Source organism: Myxocyprinus asiaticus, chromosome 43 (assembly GCF_019703515.2).
Source record: "Myxocyprinus asiaticus isolate MX2 ecotype Aquarium Trade chromosome 43, UBuf_Myxa_2, whole genome shotgun sequence".
Classification (NCBI taxonomy): Eukaryota; Metazoa; Chordata; class Actinopteri; order Cypriniformes; family Catostomidae; genus Myxocyprinus; species Myxocyprinus asiaticus.
The window spans coordinates 22,230,614-22,254,367 of NC_059386.1; the positions used below are offsets into that span (position 1 = coordinate 22,230,614).

General features: G+C 42.5%; 2 protein-coding genes and 1 long non-coding RNA gene across 13 annotated transcripts in view; 1 reads left to right on the top strand and 2 right to left on the bottom strand.

Moving 5' to 3' along the window:
* Positions 1–1,189: 1,189 nt before the first annotated feature.
* On the bottom strand, positions 1,190–15,150 carry LOC127433792 (uncharacterized). 4 transcript variants are annotated; one of them, XM_051686009.1, is made up of 7 exons: positions 14,728–15,150; positions 14,162–14,272; positions 13,511–13,780; positions 6,333–6,644; positions 5,883–6,152; positions 4,068–4,172; positions 1,190–1,756 (listed from the first exon to the last, which is right to left on the bottom strand). In XM_051686009.1, the coding sequence occupies exons 1-7, from the start codon at positions 14,792–14,794 to the stop codon at positions 1,620–1,622; spliced, it is 1,272 nt and encodes a 423-aa protein (XP_051541969.1). In that variant the 5' UTR covers positions 14,795–15,150; the 3' UTR covers positions 1,190–1,619. The 4 variants fall into 4 exon arrangements, with proteins under 4 accessions (XP_051541969.1, XP_051541968.1, XP_051541967.1 ...); XM_051686008.1 differs by having other exon boundaries at positions 6,534–6,644; positions 13,961–14,272; XM_051686007.1 differs by having other exon boundaries at positions 4,074–4,172; positions 13,961–14,272.
* On the top strand, positions 6,507–22,740 carry LOC127433798 (uncharacterized). Its single transcript, XR_007895933.1, has 7 exons — positions 6,507–6,651; positions 7,522–7,681; positions 9,946–12,315; positions 13,620–14,279; positions 15,157–15,316; positions 16,002–16,245; positions 22,726–22,740. It is a non-coding gene; the product is annotated as an uncharacterized LOC127433798 (long non-coding RNA).
* The window catches only part of LOC127433788 (HMG box transcription factor BBX-like), a 54,637-nt gene continuing 53,515 nt past the window's right edge, over positions 22,633–23,754 (bottom strand). For all 8 annotated transcript variants that reach the window (XM_051685996.1, XM_051685993.1, XM_051685997.1 and 5 more), the window contains one exon: positions 22,633–22,768. The gene's annotated coding sequence lies outside the window, so the exon portion shown is untranslated. The remainder of the gene's footprint in view (positions 22,769–23,754) is intronic.

Below are 23,754 nucleotides of genomic sequence, written 5' to 3' on the forward strand. Positions count from 1 at the left end.
CAGTACATGTGCTAACTAAGCCCTGTACTGGGGTAGGTGCTCCACATGTGCTGGTTCCCCATAGGTGGCCCCATGTGATGTATATCTGCCGCTAAATCGTTTCCCTGTTGGTAAACTGCATCTTCCTTGGGCAGAGTTTCCTCTGCCCCCGGTCACCATGTTTGTAGAGTTCCTTCCCTCTCAGGTAGTACCTACCATGGGACTTCTCCACATGACATACTTCCGACAAGACTCGGTAAGACCATGTACGTATTTCCACTCAAAATACCCCCCCCCCCCGAGCGGGGTGTGGTCTCCGTGGTGTCTTCCCCTTGGGAGTGACACCCCCCGACGTAGACACTTATGGCCCCAGTCGGTAAACAAATTCCACTCTTTTTGGGGAGAAAAGAGAGGAAAAGAGGCCACAACTGGGCTAGCCTGTCCCTATTTTTTGGGCAGTCGACTTGTTCCCGAAGGACCGTTCGACGCTCATAAGAGTGTTGGGGGAGGTTACGTGACGGCCTGGTGCGCTGGCTACGAGGCACACAGCGGTCTGCCCGTCTCGCACTGCCAGTCCAAGTAACACAGCTCAGCTTATTGTGGCATTTCGTATAGGGACCCCTAGTGACACTACATCGACACAACGTCGAGTGAGTGACAGATAGGGAATGTCCTGGTTACTTTCGTAACCTCTGTTCCCTGATGGAGGGAATGAGACGTTTTGTCCTTCCTGCCACAATACTGAACTACCCGCTGAAATGACTGGGACTTTGTCTCGGCTCCTCAGCACAAAACCTGAATGAGTGGTTGCATACCAGCTCCTTTTATACCCGTATGTCTGGGGGAGTGGCACGCAAATTCCACTTGCCAATTCCCATTGGCCTTTTTTCAAAGATCAGAGGTGTTTGGGGCTCCCAAGAGTGACCCCTATTGACACAATGTCTCGTTCCCTCTATCAGGGAACGGAGGTTACGAAAGTAACCAGGACGTTTCTAAAGTTTCTAAATATATGCATTGTTACAAACTAAACTCTGGCATCTACTTAGTATAGCAATTAGCAACTTACTGTAGCAAGAAGTATGCTTTATTATTATAATTATTACTTTTTTAATGAAACCTCAAATTTCAGCAGAGTGAGTGGGACATTTTAGTTTCTGCAACCTAACAGTTTGGTTAACTGAAGGGAGACTTTGACACAACAGGCTCAAAATTGTATGTCATTTGTGATTTATTTACAAGTAAATACAACATTACAGCACAATTAGTCCAAATACTGTACCAAAAATAAAAGTCATATTACAAAAATTGCAAAGAGAGTTTGTAATAATGCGTAGCACTTTAGCTAAGAAAACAGATGTAAAGTCCCTGCCCATAATCACAAATTCATGACACTAGTTTAGTGCTCCTATACAGTGCTTGAATACAAAGAGAACAAAATAACTAAAAAAATACTGATTGTTTTTAAAGTGCATACTATTCTTTTTTCAAAGAAAGCATTTTTAACAATACAGTGAGAATGATTTGCAGCACCTTCAGATATCTTAGGAAAACCACCAGAGAATCACACAGTTTAGCCTACATTGCATAGCCTTTGCAACAAGTTTAGGCTCAGTATGACTGTATGTTATGTATGAATTAGGTTAGTTCTCATATATGCACTCTTCAGTCTGTGGTTTTTCAATGGCCTGTGCAGTCTGGCGTGCCATGGCGAAACTGAAGTTCTCGTAGATTTTATTGCTAAATACAATCGTTCCATTTTCATCTGTTTTCTTTCTGGCTGCGGAATCAAACAGTCGTCCAGTTAGACAAATCCAGCGTGATCAGACAAACAGAAAGGGAGAGAGTCACACATAAATACAAAGAACATAGAAATAGAATCATACCAAACCATTATAAAGTCATTTTCACAAAATAAATCCCTTTTAGGGATTTCTTTTGGGATAGTTCACCGAAAAATGAAAATTCTCTCATCATTTACTCACCCTCATGCCATCCCAGATGTGTATGATTTTCTTTCTTCTCCTGAATACAAACAAAGATTTTTAGAAGAATATTTCAGCTCTGTAGTGAATGGTGGCCAGAACTTCAAAGGTCCAAAATTCACATAAAGGCAGCAGAAAAGTAATCCATAAGACTCCAGTGGTTAAATCTATATCTTCAGAAGTGATGTGATAGGTGTGGGTGAGAAACAGATTAATATTTAAGTCATTTTTTTACTATAAATTATCCTCCCAGCCCAGTAGGTGGCAGTATACACTGTGAATGTGAATTGCCAAAAACAAAAGAAGAAGAATGTGAAGGTGAAAGTTGAAATTTATTGTACAAAGGAATTAAATATTGATCTGTTTCTCACCCACACTTAACATATCGCTTCAGAAGACATGGATTAAACAACTGGGGTCTTATAGATTACTTTTATGCTGCCTTTATGTGCTTTTTGGAGCTTCAAAGTTCTGGTCACCATTCACTTACATTGTATGGACCTACAGAGCTAAAATATTCTTCTAAAAATCTTCATTTGTATTCAGCAGAAGAAATAAAGTCATACACATCTGGGATTGCATGAGGGTGAATAAGTGATGAGAGAATTTTCATTTTTGGGTGAACTAAGGATGAAACCAGACCTAATCACCCTGTCTTGGGTTTTTTTGCAATCATAACCACCTGACTGTACATTATCTCATATACATGTAGATTAACCTAAGTAGGCCTTCTGAATAAGTGTGGTTTGTAGAGAGGTTTCTTTCTTTCTTTCTTTCTCTCTTTCTTTTTTTAATGATAATGGTGGCTAAAGTTATTTTATTGTAGTAACAATGGTGTTTTGGCAAACACTAAGGGAAGTTTTCTTTCTGTTGCCATCTAGTGGAATGTTAAGGAATGTTTTGAATATGTTGACCAATAATGAGAAGTTTTCAGAGCATATAGAACATTAACAGTTTAAGTCACGTTTTGACTACTGAAAGTGCAACTGTCAACTAGAGGTCTATTCTTCCCCAATTTTACCATATAAGCCACAGTTTCCGTCCCTAAATACACTAATTACTACAGTTGTTACAATAATAAAACTCCCATATAGCACACGTACATCTCCAAGATGTCTGTTTTAGATCTTTTCATCTGGAAAGCATTACAATCCAATTAACATCTGCTAAACGTCTTAAAAAGATCGAATTTACAAACATTCTAAATGTCTCAAAGACGTCTGCTGAATGTCTTACTGACATCTGAGACATACTTATTGATATACATCTTATAAATGTATGTCTTCCAGATGTTAACACACACATCAAATAGACGTCTGAGTGATGTATTGTACGTGTGCTATTCAGGGCTGTGGTAACTCAGTATTAGCCACTTAACCTCTGTCACCACATGGAAAAGAGCTGTGTGTTTGTGTTTTATGGAAGAAAATAACAGCATACAATATGAGTTTCGAACAAATGTGGGTGACTAAATAATAATAGAAAGTGGACTTAAAGTGAGATTTCCCTTTAAGATTTGGATGACATGGTGACAGAAAGCAGAAATGGAGGTATGGAAGGATGCTAATTTGTACATTATGAAGAGGTGTTTGGTCAGAGGGCGAGAGATTGTTTCTTTGTTTCCGCTGAATTCCGGGCTTCTTTTTTAATCAGTTCACTATTTCTTAAGTTGCATCATTGCACAACACATGAATGAAGTAAGACTCCTCATGTCTTCATTTCCTGTTTCTATCATTACACAGTTATTAAAAATAAGCTTTTTTAAGAATTACATGTTTCCACTGTGGGAGGCAAAGGTGTTCACTACTAAAAAAAGAAACTGCCTAAACCAAGTCTAAGTTGGTTTAAGCTGTTCTCCCAGCCTGGACATCTGGTCTTCAGTTGGTTTAGTTGGTCAACTAGCTGATCTCCCAGTCTGGCCAGCTGAAAAGTCTCAAAACCCCTCTAAAACCAGCCAAGAGACCGGCCTGAACAGGCTGGGAGACCAGTTTAAGAAATAGTTTAAGGTGTTTTTTGTTGTTGTTGTTGTTATAGCAGGGTTGTATAAACTGAAGCAATTTGAGCTGTCATGTTTTATTTATTTAATTGTTTGAGTTAAACAATCACCTTTACATTTGCACAGAACAGTAGTGAAGATCAGGCAGAAGATGATCCCTGCTACAGCACTGCATGTGATTATCAGCAGGAAAGACTTACTAGTAGGATCTCCTCCTGTGAACATACAGTTCAACTGTGCATCAGAAACAAGGTTTAAACAAGCATAGACAAAAACAAACCAGAGTCCATGCTGTAAAAAATTGTAACCTGCAATTGTTACCTTAAGGAGCTATTTCTTCCTAATCTACACATGTAACGTAATGTATTCATGTTAAATAATGACTTGAATAAAACCAGTTCATTTAGCAGTCACTAGCAGACCACGGAAGAGTTGTTTTGGTTTTGGTGGCATTTTAAGTCAGTGCACCACACAAAGGCTCTCCTACTTTACACACTAATAAGTATCGATTTTGCTACGTTAACACCTCTCATCCGAACTGGAAAAATGCTGTGTCCATAGCATGAGACGCTTAAAAATTAGCAAGACGTGGCAAAACAGTCTGTCTGGTGCATGTTGCTGAAAAAAAATATTTTGTGGTGAAGTAAATAAAGCAGAAAAGATTAAGTACTTTCTACATGGATTAAGTTAGTTTAAGCGTGAACGTGAAAACATTAAGTAAATTCTGCATATAAAACATAAATGAATGCTGTAGCTTTTAAGTCAATATTATTTATGATTGTTTGCTGGCTTTACAATGCATCATCATGTATGAATCCTACAGAAGAAAACCTTGTCATATTTATTTGCTAATTTGAGTAAATATCACAGGTAATAAAATAAGTACATTTTACTTCTTGAAGCTTGTGTTTACACCATTTTTATTGTTGATTTTATTTGTACTTCTTTTTTTGTGAAGTGTGAAGTTCATTTTCTACTCAGAATTACTTGGTAATGATCAAAAAAAGTATCTGTTGATTGTTCTTTCATTGTGTTGTTTCGTCATTGTGTTTTATGTACCAAGTGTTCAGGTCTGCGTGCGCAGCTTTGATAGTGATATTGTATAGATATAGGGGCAATAGTTATAGTGCAAAATTTGTCAACTAATGGAAATAATGTTAAAAGAGCAAGATAATGATTACTTAAAATAACTACTTCAGAAAAAAAGTGCATGATTTCCTGTTAATTTACAACCCATTTGGCATTTTATAACATCACAAGTATTCTATAAACACATTAATCTCCAATGTGATTGGATCAGTCAATGCAGGGGCATAGATTCCGTGGAGGAATGGGGGGGGGGGGGGGGGGGGGTAACCCCTCCAATACTCAAAACAAGCAGTTGCTTTTATACCATGATCAGTGGAAACATATAAATGCTTCACACTGCAACCCCCTCAATGTTCAAGCCAAATCTATGCCCGTGAGTCAAGGTAAACCCACTTTGAACATTTTTAGTAACAATTTTATTCGCCCCACTTAAGAAAAGGCTTTTTACCCTTTCACTTATTGGACAGTTTTAAAAAAACTTTTGCTTTAATCACCTTGAACAAAACTGTGATAAATTAATAAATATGAACATTTCAGGGATTTTCATTAGCAACATATATTTGCAACATTTTAAAACATATTAAAAATTAGGTAAAATTACCTCAAAATTGAACTTTAGACATCGCACACAATAATCTCATGGATCAGGAATATTTTGCAGTGTAAAGTGACAAACAGGTGTTTAGGAAAGTACTGTAGAAGTTTTAGCTGCTATTTAGTGTATGGGAGAAAATAAAATGAAAGTAGCATTTTACACTGGGGGGCCTTTAGCCCTGTTGTACCCTACTTTTAATGTAACTGATTGAATGAAACATCATGAAGTTTAAATGACCCACCTGTGACAGCACTTGTGAGCTCTATACTTTGGTTGTAAAGTGTTTTGGTGCTCAAGTAAATGGCATTACAGGTGATTGTGTCTCCTTCTCTCCACGCTGGTTTACACAGATGCAGCTCACTGCTCATATCAGAAGAGGTGGATGGATGATATATATTTTGACCTTCTTTGCTCCAGGTGAAGTTCACCTGTGCAGGATTCAGACCCTCCAAAGAGCAGAGCAGATGGACACAGGTGGCATTACTGCTGTTCAGTCGCTGCAGTGAGAGACCTGGATGTACCAAAATGAATTTCAGTATTCACACTGGGTTAAACTGTCACCACAACAGCAGATGATATGATTCCAATAGCACTGTGTATTAATGTAGTCTATTATTGACAGCTAATGTATTCAAAAGGAAGGAAATTCAAATGGCTGAATAAGGAAATAATGTATGACTGCTACAATCACCTTCAACATGAAGTATCACGTATGAGATGTACTCAGTTGTTGGTGGTGGAATTATTTTCACTGTTTTACAGGTGTAATTACCAGCGTCACTGAGCTGAACATTATCTATGCTTAGAAATAAATACTTTTTATTCAATGAAAAATGAGGTTTGCAAAATCCTGAGTCAGTTCTCTCTTTGTAGTCAATTGAAATATATTTACAAATAGTTGTGCTGTTATTTTTTATCCAATCTACAGAAACTCTGTCACTATCATTCAAAATTGAGTGGCAGGACAGATTTGCAGTATTCCCTCTGATAACATTCACAGCACCTGTGGGGTGAGACAAATTTCAGTGTGATAGAAATTTAAGTCACAAGCAAAAATGTAATACAAATACAGATGTTCATTGTTAGCTCATACTGTATTGACTGATGTTAACAAATACAACTTTTGATTTTAAATATGTATTACTATATGCTGAAATTAACATTACGATCAATAAAAGTATTAATTGTTAGTTCATGTTAACAAATGGAACCTTATTGTAAAGTGTTATCTATGATTTTTTTAAATTGTTAAAAAACTAACTTTTGAGGCCATTCTATGCATCACTGGGAGCTCTGATATTAGTCACATTGAAAATCAAACATAGAATTATTTTTGAGAGTATTGATTGTAAAACTATGGGTTATTAAAACACACACAGTAACGACAACAGACATTATATGGAATATTTTTCATTGAAATAAAAGTGAACTGATACAATTAGAATTGAAGTCTCTTACCTGAATCTGTTAAAAGATAAATTAAAGTCAAAACTAAAAGATAATTTGTTAAATGCTTTAAAAACATGTCGACTGAACACCTTGAGCTGTGTGACACTTTTGCACACGTACACACACACACACACACACACACACAGACACAGATTCTGGGTGATTACTTCCTCTCAATGCACCCACCCACAACCATGAAAAGACAACAAGAAAAAAACAACCCGTCTTCCGCTGGCATAACCATTAGAGATACGTTTTAAGTTGTCTTTCTGGCTCATTGTCTTTGTTGCTGTGTATTGGTTTGGCACAAAGCAAATTAGAATAATCTGGTTTAAATAAGGAAGGTTAACATAACATTTTTTTTTTTTTTAAAAATGCATTTTACAAACAGGGCATAGAATAGTTTAATGTTTTTCTCTTTCTTTTTTCAGAGGTTCTGCTTTCCCATTAAAGGGACAGGCCTGCATACTGGAAAGGGAGACCACACAATTTCACAATCCGCTCTGAACACTCAGCAAGCAGCAGTCTTCACACAAGACTCCCACTAGTCTGGTACAGGGTCTCCATGAATCAGCCTCATGCTCCTTTTGGGTAAGTGAGACAGAACATCCCTTTTGTATATTACAGGTGCATCTCAATAAATTAGAATGTCGTGGAAAAGTTCATTTATTTCAGTAATTCAACTCAAATTGTGAAACTCGTGTATTAAATAAATTCAATGCACACAGACTGAAGTAGTTTAAGTCTTTGGTTCTTTTAATTGTGATGATTTTGGCTCACATTTAACAAAAACCCACCAATTCACTATCTCAAAAAATTAGAATATGGTGACATGCCAATCAGCTAATCAACTCAAAACACCTGCAAAGGTTTCCTGAGCCTTCAAAATGGTCTCTCAGTTTGGTTCACTAGGCTACACAATCATGGGGAAGACTGCTGATCTGACAGTTGTCCAGAAGACAATCATTGACACCCTTCACAAGGAGGGTAAGCCACAAACATTCATTGCCAAAGAAGCTGGCTGTTCACAGAGTGCTGTATCCAAGCATGTAAACAGAAAGTTGAGTGGAAGGAAAAAGTGTGGAAGAAAAAGATGCACAACCAACCGAGAGAACCGCAGCCTTATGAGGATTGTCAAGCAAAATCGATTCAAGATTTTGGGTGAACTTCACAAGGAATGGACTGAGGCTGGGGTCAAGGCATCAACCACACACAGACATGTCAAGAAATTTGGCTACAGTTGTCGTATTCCTCTTGTTAAGCCACTCCTGAACCACAGACAACATCAGAGGCGTCTTACCTGGGCTAAGGAGAAGAAAAACTGGACTGTTGCCCAGTGGTCCAAAGTCCTCTTTTCAGATGAGAGCAAGTTTTGTATTTCATTTGGAAACCAAGGTCCTAGAGTCTGGAGGAAGGGTGGAGAAGCTCATAGCCCAAGTTGCTTGAAGTCCAGTGTTAAATTTCCACAGTCTGTGATGATTTGGGGTGCAATGTCATCTCATGGTGTTGGTCCATTGTGTTTTTTGAAAACCAAAGTCACTGCACCCGTTTACCAAGAAATTCTGGAGCACTTCATGCTTCCTTCTGCTGACCAGCTTTTTAAAGATGCTGATTTCATTTTCCAGCAGGATTTGGCACCTGCCCACACTGCCAAAAGCACCAAAAGTTGGTTAAATGACCATGGTGTTGGTGTGCTTGACTGGCCAGCAAACTCCCCAGACCTGAACCCCATAGAGAATCTATGGGGTATTGTCAAGAGGAAAATGAGAAACAAGAGACCAAAAAATGCAGATGAGCTGAAGGCCCCTGTCAAAGAAACCTGGGCTTCCATACCACCTCAGCAGTGCCACAAACTGATCACCTCCATGCCACACCGAATTGAGGCAGTAATTAAAGCAAAAGGAGCCCCTACCAAGTATTGAGTACATATACAGTAAATGAACATACTTTCCAGAAGGCCAACAATTCACTACAAATGTTTTTTTTATTGGTCTTATGATGTATTCTAATTTTTTGAGATAGTGAATTGGTGGGTTTTTGTTAAATGTGAGCAAAATCATCACAATTAAAAGAACCAAAGACTTAAACTACTTCAGTCTGTGTGCACTGAATTTATTTAATACACGAGTTTCACAATTTGTGTTGAATTACTGAAATAAATGAACTTTTCCATGACATTCTAATTTATTGAGATGCACCTGTATATATAGAGAGCACCAATTCATGTGACATCTTCAGCTTTCATTTCATTTTATTTAAAAAGTGTGGTTTTACACAACCAGTGGACAAAACAATACTTTGTGTATCACGTTTCTTTAGAATTGACACTCATATACAGTGCAAATCTGAGAAGCAGGCCTGTTTTGCAGCTTATGGTACATGGTAGTAAATATTAGTTACATAGCAAATATTGATGTGTGTGTATAATTTTGGAAAATCAACTTACATTTAATAGCAAAGAAGAAGAAAACAGCCATTTCTAAGAATACAGTGAATAATCTAAAGCAGAGGGTTTTTTTTTTAAAAAACACCAAAGACCCCCAGATATGATGATCCCTTTGCAAGGGCCCCATTCGTAAAACATTAAGGCAGCTCTATATTTTCTTACAGGGCCGAAGCTAGTGGGGTGAAAGGTGGTAATGATTCTAGGGGCCCACAACAAATTCAGATTTGTTGCCCAGATTGCCCAGAGCAATAAACAGTCAGGGGGCCCAGAAATCTTTGCTACGGCCATGTTTTCATATATATTGGTGTGGAGGCAGAGGTGTGGCTGAGCGCCGTGCTGTGGAGAGTGAAGCAGGGAGATGAGTGGTGAATGATTTCCACCTGTGCTTAACACCTGTCTTGTGTTTCAGTGAGGAATGATGGGGGCTTTTAAAGAGAGGAGACAGCGGCAGTCGAATGAGAGAGCCCAGCTGAGAAGCTGCTCGTGTGTTGGCCGCTGCCGTGTTGCAACTTTTGAGTGTGTGAATTGAAGCTTCACCGTTGTGCTTTAATCGAATGTGTTTATTTTTGTGAATAAAAGAGTGACATTCCTGAGTTGGAATCGCCGTCTCCCACTTCCTCATTCCTGAACCTCATTACAATTGGCAAGGAAAAGTATGTGAATCATTTGGAATTAGCTGGTTTTCTGCATTAAGTAGTCATACAATGTGATATTTTATGTATTTATTGAACACATCCCGTTAATCATTCACATTGCAGTGGAAAAAGTGAACTCTTGGATTTAATAACTGGTAGTGGATTTACTTCAATGTTTAGGGTCATTGTCCTGCTGCATCATCTAACTTCTACTGAGCTTCAGCTGGTGCACAGCCACCCTGAAATTATCCTGCAGGATATCTTGATAAACGTGGTAATTCATTTTTCCCTCAATGATGGCAAGTAGCCCAGGCCCGAATCAGCCCCAAATCATGATGCTTCCTCGACCATACTTCACCGCTGGGATAATGTTTTCATATTGGTCTGCGGTGCCCTTTTTACACTATATGAAAGTGCTGTGTGTTCTTCACAAACAATTCAACCTTAGTTTCATCAGTCCACAAAACATTTTCCCAGTAGCACTGTGGAGTGTCAAGGTGGTCTTTGGAAAACTTCAGGTGTGCAGCAATGTTTTTGTTGGAAAGCAGCAGCTTCCATGGACACCATGCCTGTTTAATGTTTTCTGTACTCATGAACAGAGATGTGAACCAGTTCCAATGATTCCTCAAATCTTTAGCTGTCACTCTAGGGTTCTTTTTTACCTCAATGAGCATTCTGCAGTGTGCCCTTTGAGTCATCTTGGCTGGACGGCCACTTCTAGGGAGAGTAGCCACAGTACTAAATCATCTCCATTTATAGACAGTTTGTCTAACTGTGGACAGATGAATATCTAAACTCTTCAAGATAACTTTGTAACCCTTTCCAGCTTTATGCAAAGCAACAATTCTTGACCATAGGTTTTCTGAGATCTCTTTTTTGCGACGCAAGGTCCACGTCAGCAGATGCTTCTTGTGAATTGCAAACTCAAAATGTTTGAGTGATTTTTATAAGTCAAAGTAGGTCTAAATTACACCTCCAATCGTGTTTCCTTAATTGGATGCCAGGTTTGCCAACTCCTGACTCTAACCAGGAAATCTGCTTCTCGCCTCTTCTTTCCACTGAAAAGACTTACACTGGTGCCAAAACCCGGGAAAAAGTTTGAAGATGGATGGAAGTCGCCCTGTAGGGTCCTCCCAGTTGGCTGAGATCCTCCAAACCCTCGCTGGCTTGCATTGGAGCCACCAGCAATCCCTGCTTGAGCTCCAGCAAGATCAAGACCGCCGGTTTGTGGAGCTCATGCGCGCTCAAGCAGAAGACCGACAGGCGATGCCTCCTTAGCCAGGAGGCATCCCCAGCTGGACACCCAAATGCCGTTACCCCCACCTGCGTTACAGAAGATGGGGGTGGCGGACGACACAGAGTTGTTCCTGGATCTCTTCGAGTGCACCGCCGAGATCTGGGGCTGGCCGCTCGGCCAGTGGGCGGCCCGACTCATACCGCTGCTGTCCGGGGAAGCCCAGCTCGCAGCTCAACAACTACCAGCGACGAGCCTCCTGGCCTACGGAGACTTAAAGAAAGCCATCCTGCAACGGGTTGGTCGGAGTCCGGAAGAAAGTCGTCAGCTCTTCCGGAGCCTGAACCTGGAGAACTCCGACCGCCCGTTTGCCTTCGCCCAACGGCTCTGCGACGCCTGCCGAAGATGGTTGCTAGCGGGGGACCGCGGTGTTGACGGGATCATCGACCAGGTGGTACTGGAGCAATTAGTACATCAACTGCCAAAAGGGACGGCGGAGTGGGTCCAGTGCCACCACCCGGCGTCGCTGGAGGAAGCCATCCGGCTTGCGGAGGACCACATGGCGGCGATCCTGAGGGGCGGAAGAGCCCTCCCTCTCTCTCTCTCTTTCTTCCCCCTGTCTCATTCCCCTCCCCTATCTCCTCTCGTTCTGCTCTCTCTCCAGGTCCCGTTCCTGCCCCACGCAGACGAGGAGGACTTCAGCCACTGAGACCAGTTCCCCGGGTGTGGGAGCCGACACCTACCCCTATCCCGATGCCCCACCGCTCTCCCCCTCAAGGGGGGGCGCCCACCGACGCAAGTGCGGGCGTAGCGCCTGGGCCAGTGCCCTCTGATGGAGCTGGGGATGGTGGTGCGGGTCTCTGACCTCCCCCAGGCTGCCCCCGACTGAGCTGGAGCGTACAGGATACCGGTAAGTGTCAAGGGGGGTACTCACCAAGCGTTTTATGGACACCGGGTGTAATCAAACCACTATCCACCAACACTTGGTTCAACCCGAGGCATTGGACACAACTAAAACGGTGAGGGTGAAATGTGTGCACGGGGATATTCACAAGTATCCGGTGGTGACCCTGACGATTAAATTCCGGGGGAAAAAGCATAGAGTGGAGGCCACGGTTAGTTCCCGCCTCACCCATCCGCTGATTTTGGGGACTGATTGGCCTGATTTTAGAGTTTTATTAAAGGGAATTTGCGTGGATGGGTCCTGTATGAAGTTAGGGAGATGTGCAATGTGCGATGCTCTGGCAGGGGAGGCGGAGCCGGGGCCATCCTCGACAGCTCCACGTCATAATGACGAGAGGGGGGAAAAGGCTGCAGCCCCTCCCCTTCTCAGGGAATTCCCTGAGAGGGATTTCCCTTTGGAGCAGTTACGAGACGAAACCCTCAAACACGCCTTCAACCAAGTGAGAGTCAATGACTCCAGCCTGACATCACCCTTTCATACCCCTATTTTGCAATAATAAATGAGCGGTTGTATAGAGTGATCAGTCAATGCAGGGGCATAGATTCCGTGGAGGAATGGGGGGGGGGGGGTAACCCCTCCAATACTCAAAACAAGCAGTTGCTTTTATACCATGATCAGTGGAAACATATAAATGCTTCACACTGCAACCCCCTCAATGTTCAAGCCAAATCTATGCCCGTGAGTCAAGGTAAACCCACTTTGAACATTTTTAGTAACAATTTTATTCGCCCCACTTAAGAAAAGGCTTTTTACCCTTTCACTTATTGGACAGTTTTAAAAAAACTTTTGCTTTAATCACCTTGAACAAAACTGTGATAAATTAATAAATATGAACATTTCAGGGATTTTCATTAGCAACATATATTTGCAACATTTTAAAACATATTAAAAATTAGGTAAAATTACCTCAAAATTGAACTTTAGACATCGCACACAATAATCTCATGGATCAGGAATATTTTGCAGTGTAAAGTGACAAACAGGTGTTTAGGAAAGTACTGTAGAAGTTTTAGCTGCTATTTAGTGTATGGGAGAAAATAAAATGAAAGTAGCATTTTACACTGGGGGGCCTTTAGCCCTGTTGTACCCTACTTTTAATGTAACTGATTGAATGAAACATCATGAAGTTTAAATGACCCACCTGTGACAGCACTTGTGAGCTCTATACTTTGGTTGTAAAGTGTTTTGGTGCTCAAGTAAATGGCATTACAGGTGATTGTGTCTCCTTCTCTCCACGCTGGTTTACACAGATGCAGCTCACTGCTCATATCAGAAGAGGTGGATGGATGATATATATTTTGACCTTCTTTGCTCCAGGTGAAGTTCACCTGTGCAGGATTCAGACCCTCCAAAGAGCAGAGCAGATGGACACAGGTGGCATTACTGCTGTTCAGTCGCTGCAGTGAGAGACCTGGATGTACCAAAATGAATTTCAGTATTCACACTGGGTTAAACTGTCACCACAACAGCAGATGATATGATTCCAATAGCACTGTGTATTAATGTAGTCTATTATTGACAGCTAATGTATTCAAAAGGAAGGAAATTCAAATGGCTGAATAAGGAAATAATGTATGACTGCTACAATCACCTTCAACATGAAGTATCACGTATGAGATGTACTCAGTTGTTGGTGGTGGAATTATTTTCACTGTTTTACAGGTGTAATTACCAGCGTCACTGAGCTGAACATTATCTATGCTTAGAAATAAATACTTTTTATTCAATGAAAAATGAGGTTTGCAAAATCCTGAGTCAGTTCTCTCTTTGTAGTCAATTGAAATATATTTACAAATAGTTGTGCTGTTATTTTTTATCCAATCTACAGAAACTCTGTCACTATCATTCAAAATTGAGTGGCAGGACAGATTTGCAGTATTCCCTCTGATAACATTCACAGCACCTGTGGGGTGAGACAAATTTCAGTGTGATAGAAATTTAAGTCACAAGCAAAAATGTAATACAAATACAGATGTTCATTGTTAGCTCATACTGTATTGACTGATGTTAACAAATACAACTTTTGATTTTAAATATGTATTACTATATGCTGAAATTAACATTACGATCAATAAAAGTATTAATTGTTAGTTCATGTTAACAAATGGAACCTTATTGTAAAGTGTTATCTATGATTTTTTTAAATTGTTAAAAAACTAACTTTTGAGGCCATTCTATGCATCACTGGGAGCTCTGATATTAGTCACATTGAAAATCAAACATAGAATTATTTTTGAGAGTATTGATTGTAAAACTATGGGTTATTAAAACACACACAGTAACGACAACAGACATTATATGGAATATTTTTCATTGAAATAAAAGTGAACTGATACAATTAGAATTGAAGTCTCTTACCTGAATCTGTTAAAAGATAAATTAAAGTCAAAACTAAAAGATAATTTGTTAAATGCTTTAAAAACATGTCGACTGAACACCTTGAGCTGTGTGACACTTTTGCACACGTACACACACACACACACACACACACACACAGACAGACACAGATTCTGGGTGATTACTTCCTCTCAATGCACCCACCCACAACCATGAAAAGACAACAAGAAAAAAACAACCCGTCTTCCGCTGGCATAACCATTAGAGATACGTTTTAAGTTGTCTTTCTGGCTCATTGTCTTTGTTGCTGTGTATTGGTTTGGCACAAAGCAAATTAGAATAATCTGGTTTAAATAAGGAAGGTTAACATAACATTTTTTTTTTTTTTTAAAAATGCATTTTACAAACAGGGCATAGAATAGTTTAATGTTTTTCTCTTTCTTTTTTCAGAGGTTCTGCTTTCCCATTAAAGGGACAGGCCTGCATACTGGAAAGGGAGACCACACAATTTCACAATCCGCTCTGAACACTCAGCAAGCAGCAGTCTTCACACAAGACTCCCACTAGTCTGGTACAGGGTCTCCATGAATCAGCCTCATGCTCCTTTTGGGTAAGTGAGACAGAACATCCCTTTTGTATATTATATATAGAGAGCACCAATTCATGTGACATCTTCAGCTTTCATTTCATTTTATTTAAAAAGTGTGGTTTTACACAACCAGTGGACAAAACAATACTTTGTGTATCACGTTTCTTTAGAATTGACACTCATATACAGTGCAAATCTGAGAAGCAGGCCTGTTTTGCAGCTTATGGTACATGGTAGTAAATATTAGTTACATAGCAAATATTGATGTGTGTGTATAATTTTGGAAAATCAACTTACATTTAATAGCAAAGAAGAAGAAAACAGCCATTTCTAAGAATACAGTGAATAATCTAAAGCAGAGGGTTTTTTTTTTAAAAAACACCAAAGACCCCCAGATATGATGATCCCTTTGCAAGGGCCCCATTCGTAAAACATTAAGGCAGCTCTATATTTTCTTACAGGGCCGAAGCTAGTGGGGTGAAAGGTGGTAATGATTCTAGGGGCCCACAACAAATTCAGATTTGTTGCCCAGATTGCCCAGAGCAATAAACAGTCAGGGGGCCCAGAAATCTTTGCTACGGCCATGTTTTCATATATATTGGTGTGGAGGCAGAGGTGTGGCTGAGCGCCGTGCTGTGGAGAGTGAAGCAGGGAGATGAGTGGTGAATGATTTCCACCTGTGCTTAACACCTGTCTTGTGTTTCAGTGAGGAATGATGGGGGCTTTTAAAGAGAGGAGACAGCGGCAGTCGAATGAGAGAGCCCAGCTGAGAAGCTGCTCGTGTGTTGGCCGCTGCCGTGTTGCAACTTTTGAGTGTGTGAATTGAAGCTTCACCGTTGTGCTTTAATCGAATGTGTTTATTTTTGTGAATAAAAGAGTGACATTCCTGAGTTGGAATCGCCGTCTCCCACTTCCTCATTCCTGAACCTCATTACAATTGGCAAGGAAAAGTATGTGAATCATTTGGAATTAGCTGGTTTTCTGCATTAAGTAGTCATACAATGTGATATTTTATGTATTTATTGAACACATCCCGTTAATCATTCACATTGCAGTGGAAAAAGTGAACTCTTGGATTTAATAACTGGTAGTGGATTTACTTCAATGTTTAGGGTCATTGTCCTGCTGCATCATCTAACTTCTACTGAGCTTCAGCTGGTGCACAGCCACCCTGAAATTATCCTGCAGGATATCTTGATAAACGTGGTAATTCATTTTTCCCTCAATGATGGCAAGTAGCCCAGGCCCGAATCAGCCCCAAATCATGATGCTTCCTCGACCATACTTCACCGCTGGGATAATGTTTTCATATTGGTCTGCGGTGCCCTTTTTACACTATATGAAAGTGCTGTGTGTTCTTCACAAACAATTCAACCTTAGTTTCATCAGTCCACAAAACATTTTCCCAGTAGCACTGTGAAGTGTCAAGGTGGTCTTTGGAAAACTTCAGGTGTGCAGCAATGTTTTTGTTGGAAAGCAGCAGCTTCCATGGACACCATGCCTGTTTAATGTTTTCTGTACTCATGAACAGAGATGTGAACCAGTTCCAATGATTCCTCAAATCTTTAGCTGTCACTCTAGGGTTCTTTTTTACCTCAATGAGCATTCTGCAGTGTGCCCTTTGAGTCATCTTGGCTGGACGGCCACTTCTAGGGAGAGTAGCCACAGTACTAAATCATCTCCATTTATAGACAGTTTGTCTAACTGTGGACAGATGAATATCTAAACTCTTCAAGATAACTTTGTAACCCTTTCCAGCTTTATGCAAAGCAACAATTCTTGACCATAGGTTTTCTGAGATCTCTTTTTTGCGACGCAAGGTCCACGTCAGCAGATGCTTCTTGTGAATTGCAAACTCAAAATGTTTGAGTGATTTTTATAAGTCAAAGTAGGTCTAAATTACACCTCCAATCGTGTTTCCTTAATTGGATGCCAGGTTTGCCAACTCCTGACTCTAACCAGGAAATCTGCTTCTCGCCTCTTCTTTCCACTGAAAAGACTTACACTGGTGCCAAAACCCGGGAAAAAGTTTGAAGATGGATGGAAGTCGCCCTGTAGGGTCCTCCCAGTTGGCTGAGATCCTCCAAACCCTCGCTGGCTTGCATTGGAGCCACCAGCAATCCCTGCTTGAGCTCCAGCAAGATCAAGACCGCCGGTTTGTGGAGCTCATGCGCGCTCAAGCAGAAGACCGACAGGCGATGCCTCCTTAGCCAGGAGGCATCCCCAGCCGGACACCCAAATGCCGTTACCCCCACCTGCGTTACAGAAGATGGGGGTGGCGGACGACACAGAGTTGTTCCTGGATCTCTTCGAGTGCACCGCCGAGATCTGGGGCTGGCCGCTCGGCCAGTGGGCGGCCCGACTCATACCGCTGCTGTCCGGGGAAGCCCAGCTCGCAGCTCAACAACTACCAGCGACGAGCCTCCTGGCCTACGGAGACTTAAAGAAAGCCATCCTGCAACGGGTTGGTCGGAGTCCGGAAGAAAGTCGTCAGCTCTTCCGGAGCCTGAACCTGGAGAACTCCGACCGCCCGTTTGCCTTCGCCCAACGGCTCTGCGACGCCTGCCGAAGATGGTTGCTAGCGGGGGACCGCGGTGTTGACGGGATCATCGACCAGGTGGTACTGGAGCAATTAGTACATCAACTGCCAAAAGGGACGGCGGAGTGGGTCCAGTGCCACCACCCGGCGTCGCTGGAGGAAGCCATCCGGCTTGCGGAGGACCACATGGCGGCGATCCTGAGGGGCGGAAGAGCCCTCCCTCTCTCTCTCTCTTTCTTCCCCCTGTCTCATTCCCCTCCCCTATCTCCTCTCGTTCTGCTCTCTCTCCAGGTCCCGTTCCTGCCCCACGCAGACGAGGAGGACTTCAGCCACTGAGACCAGTTCCCCGGGTGTGGGAGCCGACACCTACCCCTATCCCGATGCCCCACCGCTCTCCCCCTCAAGGGGGGGCGCCCACCGACGCAAGTGCGGGCGTAGCGCCTGGGCCAGTGCCCTCTGATGGAGCTGGGGACGGTGGTGCGGGTCTCTGACCTCCCCCAGGCTGCCCCCGACTGAGCCGGAGCGTACAGGATACCGGTAAGTGTCAAGGGGGGTACTCACCAAGCGTTGGTGGACACCGGGTGTAATCAAACCACTATCCACCAACGCTTGGTTCAACCTGAGGCATTGGACACAACTAAAACGGTGAGGGTGAAATGTGTGCACAGGGATATTCACAAGTATCCGGTGGTGACCCTGACGATTAAATTCCGGGGGAAAAAGCATAGAGTGGAGGCCGCGGTTAGTTCCCGCCTCACTCATCCGCTGATTTTGGGGACTGATTGGCCTGATTTTAGAGTTTTATTAAAGGGAATTTGCGTGGATGGGTCCTGTATGAAGTTGGGGAGATGTGCAATGTGCAATGCTCTGGCAGGGGAGGCGGAGCCGGGGCCGTCCTCGACAGCTCCACGTCATAATGACGAGAGAGGGGGAGAGGCTGCAGTCCCTCCCCTTCTCAGGGAATTCCCTGAGAGGGATTTCCCTTTGGAGCAGTCACAAGATGAAACCCTCAAACATGCCTTCGACCAAGTGAGAGTCAACGACTCCAGCCTGACATCACCCTTTCATACCCCTATTTTGCAATAATAAATGAGCGGTTGTATAGAGTGACACAGGACACTCAGACTAAAGAAGATACAACCCAACTTTTGATTCCAAGGAGCCGTCGTGAAATGGTATTCCAGGCGGCTCATTATAATCCCATGGCGGGTCACTTAGGAGAAAGGAAGACACTGAACCGTCTAATAGCCCGTTTCTATTAGCCGGGCATTGGCGGCGATGTCCGCAGGTGGTGTGCGGCATGCCGCGAATGCCAGCTGGTTAACCCACCGGCCACCCCAAAAGCGCCATTGCACCCTCTTCCTCTGATCGAGGTCCCCTTTGAGAGAATTGGAATGGACCTCGTCGGGCCATTAGAACAGTCAGCACGCGGACATCGCTTTGTATTGGTCCTAGTGGACTATGCAACGCGATATCCGGAAGCAGTGCCTCTTCGCAACATCTCAGAACGCAGTGTTGCGGAGGCACTCTTCAAAATAATCTCCCGGGTGGGGATTCCGAAAGAAATCCTCACCAATCAGGGCACAACGTTTATGTCACGGACACTACGCGAGCTGTACAAATTGTTGAGTATTAAATCGATTCGCACCAGCATGTACCATCCTCAAACGGATGGCCTGGTGGAACGATTTAATAAAACCCTCAATAACATGATTCCTAAGTTCGTGCACGACGATGCTAGAAATTGGGATAAATGGCTCGACCCCCTGTTATTTGCAGTACGAGAGGTCCCGCAAGCCTCCACTGGCTTCTCCCCATTCGAGCTGCTGTATGGGCGACGCCTATTCGGTGTTCTTGATGTATAGCGAGAGGCCTGGGAGGAGGGACCTTCAAACAGTAAAAATGAAATTCAGTAAGTTCTTGATCTTAGAGCAAAACTCCACACTTTGGGGCAGCTAACATAGGAGAATTTGCTCCAAGCTCAAGAACGACAGCGCCGACTGTATGACAGGGGAACTCAGCTAAGGGAATTGCACCGGGAGATAAAGTGCTTTTATTGCTTCCCACATCGAGCTCTAAATTACTCGCCAAGTGGCAAGGACCCTTTGAGGTCACATGACGAGTGGGAGATCTCGATTATGAGGTTAAACGAACTGATAGAGGGGGTGCACGTCAAATATACCACCTCAATCTCCTGAAATTGTGGAGGGAGGCGGTTCCCGTGACGTTGGCTACGGTAGTTCCCGAGAAGGCGGAGCTCGGACCGGAGGTGAGTTCAAAACATAAACAGTTCACCCCGGTCATTTGCGGAGACCACCTCTCACCGAGTCAACTCACAGAGGTTGCTAGGTTGCATGGATGTGTTCTTCCCTCTACCGGGACGTACAAACCTCATCCATCACCACATTGAGACCGAGCCATGGGTCGTGGTACGTAGTCGCCCCTATCGTTTACCTGAACACAAGAAGAAAATCGTTCGGGAAGAATTGGATGCAATGCTCGATATGGGGGTAATAGAAGAATCCCACAGCGATTGGTCCAGCCCAGTTGTTCTAGTGCCTAAGAGCGACGGGTCTGTACGGTTCTGTGTGGATTATAGAAAAGTCAACGCGGTGTCTAAATTTGATGGGTATCCAATGCCTCGTGTTGATGAGTTGCTCGATCGGTTGGGCACTGCTCGTTTTTATTCGACATTGGATTTGACGAAGGGTTATTGGCAGATCCCCTTAACACCAATTTCCCGTGAGAAAACCACCTTCTCCACACTGTTTGGGTTACACCAATTTGTGACACTTCCGTTCGGTTTGTTTGGGGCCCTGGCTACGTTTCAGCGTCTCATGGACCGAATCCTCAGACCGCATTCAGCTTACGCAGCCGCACTTTGCGGGGGGCCGCTTTTACATTCACCTGACTTCTCTCTCCCTTTTGTTTTACAGACAGATGCTTCAGACAGGGGGCTGGGGGCCGTGCTCTCGCAGGTGGTGGAGGGGGAGGAGCGCCCGGTGCTGTACATTAGCCGTAAGCTCTCGTTGAAGGAAACTAAGTACAGCACCGTGGAAAAGGAGTGTCTCGCCATCAAGTGGGCGGTCCTCACTCTCCGATACTACCTGTTGGGGCGGGCATTCACCCTCTGTTCTGATCACGCCCCACTCCAGTGGCTCCACCGCATGAAAGATACCAATGCCCGGATCACCCGTTGGTATCTGGCTCTTCAGCCGTTTAAGTTCAAAGTGGTCCACAGACCGGGGGCGCAGATGGCTGTCGCCGATTTCCTTTCCAGGAATGGGGGGGGGGAGTGGTAGGCAGGCCGGATGCCGCCCCGGCCTGAGTCGGGCGGTGGGGATATGTGGCAGCGGGGGTGTGGTCAAGCATCTCTCCGGAGAGAGAGAAAGCAGTAAGGGCGCTTACATCTGAGTTAAATTATGTCTAACACCTGTCTCTAATTTCAGTGAGCACGGGGAGAGCGGCATAAATAGAGCCACACAGCAGATAGACGAGATAGAGAGCCTGGGCACCAGAGAGCCAATTGTGAAGCCATGAGTTTATTATTTCAAGAGTATATTTTTGTGAAGTAGTTTGTATATTTTTGAGAGTTAATCATTGAACAGTGCAAGAGCCCTGAACGTGTGTATTTGCTGTAGTAAGGAGAATAAAACGCTTACCTGAACCAGGAAATCTGCTTCTCGCCTCCTTCCACTGAGAAGTCTTACACTGAGGTAAAAATTTAAACACCAGCAGATTTCACTGAGGGAATGGTAGAGAAACTCTCTCTCTGTTTTTTTTTTTTCCTCCCCTTTTTCTCCCCTATTTGGAATGCCCAATTCCCAATGTGCTCTAAGTCCTCGTGGTGGTGTAGTGACTCGCCTCAATCCGGGTGGCGGAGGACGAATCTCAGTTTCCTCCTCATCTGAGACCGTCAATCTTATCACGTGGCTTGTTGAGTGCGTTACCGCTGAGACACGGCACGTGTGGAGGCCTTACGCTATTCTCCGCGTCATCCACGCCCAACTCACCACGTGACCCACCGAGAGCGAACCACATTATATACCAAGAGAAGGTTACCCCATGGGACTCTACCCTCCCTAGCAACCAGGCCAATTTGGTTGCATAGGAGACCTGGCTGGAGTCACTCAACACGCCCTGGATTCAAACTCGCAACTCCAGGGGTGGTAGTCAGCATCAATACTCGCTGAGCTACCCAGGCCCTCAACTCTCTCTGTTATATATATCTAACCAGAAGTTTTCCTGCCTTATCCCCCAACTCAAAGTATGACTGAATATATTTCATTGTTTAGATTATCATACTTTTAAACATGTAATAATTTGTATTTTATAATGGATTTTCATAGTTTGATATTGAAAGTCTGGGTCTGGGACAAGGTAAAAAATCTGTATATAAAAGGCATTTGAAAAGCACCAAAAATAAATGATGAAGGCCTCGTAAAAAAAGTTTACAATTCAGTTTTAACGGGACCCTCGGATAACATGTAGATAAAAGTTTAAATCTGTTCGTTTTGATGAAAATCAACCCCTGGGACATGAAAAACACATACACATACACATACACTTCTTAGACATTTATAATAAATGAAACTAAAGGTGAGATATATAAAATTTAATTGTGTTTGTGTTTACAGCTCACTGAAAATCAAAGAAAATCTAATTATTTCAAAGGAAGTGAATAATCTAGAGATTACATACAGTATACTGATTTTTTTTAATATTACAGTGACAGTAAACACTCATGTAGAAACATATTGTGATTTTGTGAACTATGTTGTACGACCATTTGCAAAAGAAATAAATGTAAAAAATAAATGGGTGTTGGGGTACTACAAGTTTAAGTGTACAGACCAAGGTGCTGAGTGTATTTCACTTGTTCTTCTTACAGGCTCATGCTGGTGACCAAGAACAGCAGTTTGTCACATTCTTATCTGTAGGATGACACAAGAGTGTTATGTTGCTTGCACACTTCAGTGGGATTTGCTTTGTTTGACAACTGAAATGAAGATCTTATACTGACAAGGTTAAATGAACATCAAATAAATGCTAGACCAAAGATTTTACAGGATTCACAAACTTTGTTTAGGAAAATTTACTTGAGAATGGAAAACAGAAGCATCTCTTCACTAAATGTATTAATAAAATTATTTCCTGTAAGGTGGGTGTAATGAGTTAATAATCTCAGGGGGAGGGAGTAAAAGGAGACAGGCATATTGTGCATATAGTATTCAGAGTAATGACTGTAGAGGTCATAAATTTGCGAATGTAAAGCAGCACAAAAATGAAAGCGATGACGCTGATGAAAAAGCTGTAAAGGATCACACGAACAGCTGGAAAGTTCTGGATGGACCCTAAAACAGATTGGAACAGGCTGAAACATGTTGGCCAGAGGGGTTGATTGATTTATGCCTGTTTATTTTTACATGGCTTTTTATTATTTCTGAAATTAATTTGTTTTTGAGCATTCAAAGAAGATGGAACAGCAAAACAAGGAAATGTATAAAAGAAGTGTCACCCAAAACATCATCATCTAACTGCCAACTTAAGCTCAACTTAAAAAAAAATTCTGCATGAAGTGATAGACTATTAAATTACTTACCTGTGACAGCACATGTAAGAGACAAAAACACAAAGTAATGCAAATAAAGTAAGAATTAAAGTCTCTTACCTGCATCTTAGAGATACATTAATGCCAAAACTAAGAAATAGTTGGTGAACTGTTTTAAACACATGCTGACTGAACGCCTCTTTAAGGCTATGGCAAAACATGTCACCACAATGTCCCACTAACTGAGCCCATACCCGTGTCTCTACAATGTTCTGGTGTTAAGAAATGGGTGTTGCTATACGGTTGCTAGGGTCCTCTGTATGGTTGCTAGGCAGTTGCCAGGGTAATCATAAAAAGGCTGCTTTCTAT

What these genes read in the sequence shown, in the direction of transcription:
- LOC127433792 (XM_051686006.1), bottom strand. Translation starts at nt 14,794, where the DNA reads ATGTTTTTAAAGCATTTAACAAATTATCTTTTAGTTTTGACTTTAATT. An exon ending in TTATCTTTTAACAGATTCAG is followed by an intron (nt 14,273 to 14,727) that starts GTAAGAGACTTC and finishes CTCACCCCACAG; the next exon opens with GTGCTGTGAATGTTATCAGA. An exon ending in CGTGATACTTCATGTTGAAG is followed by an intron (nt 13,781 to 13,960) that starts GTGATTGTAGCA and finishes TGGTACATCCAG; the next exon opens with GTCTCTCACTGCAGCGACTG.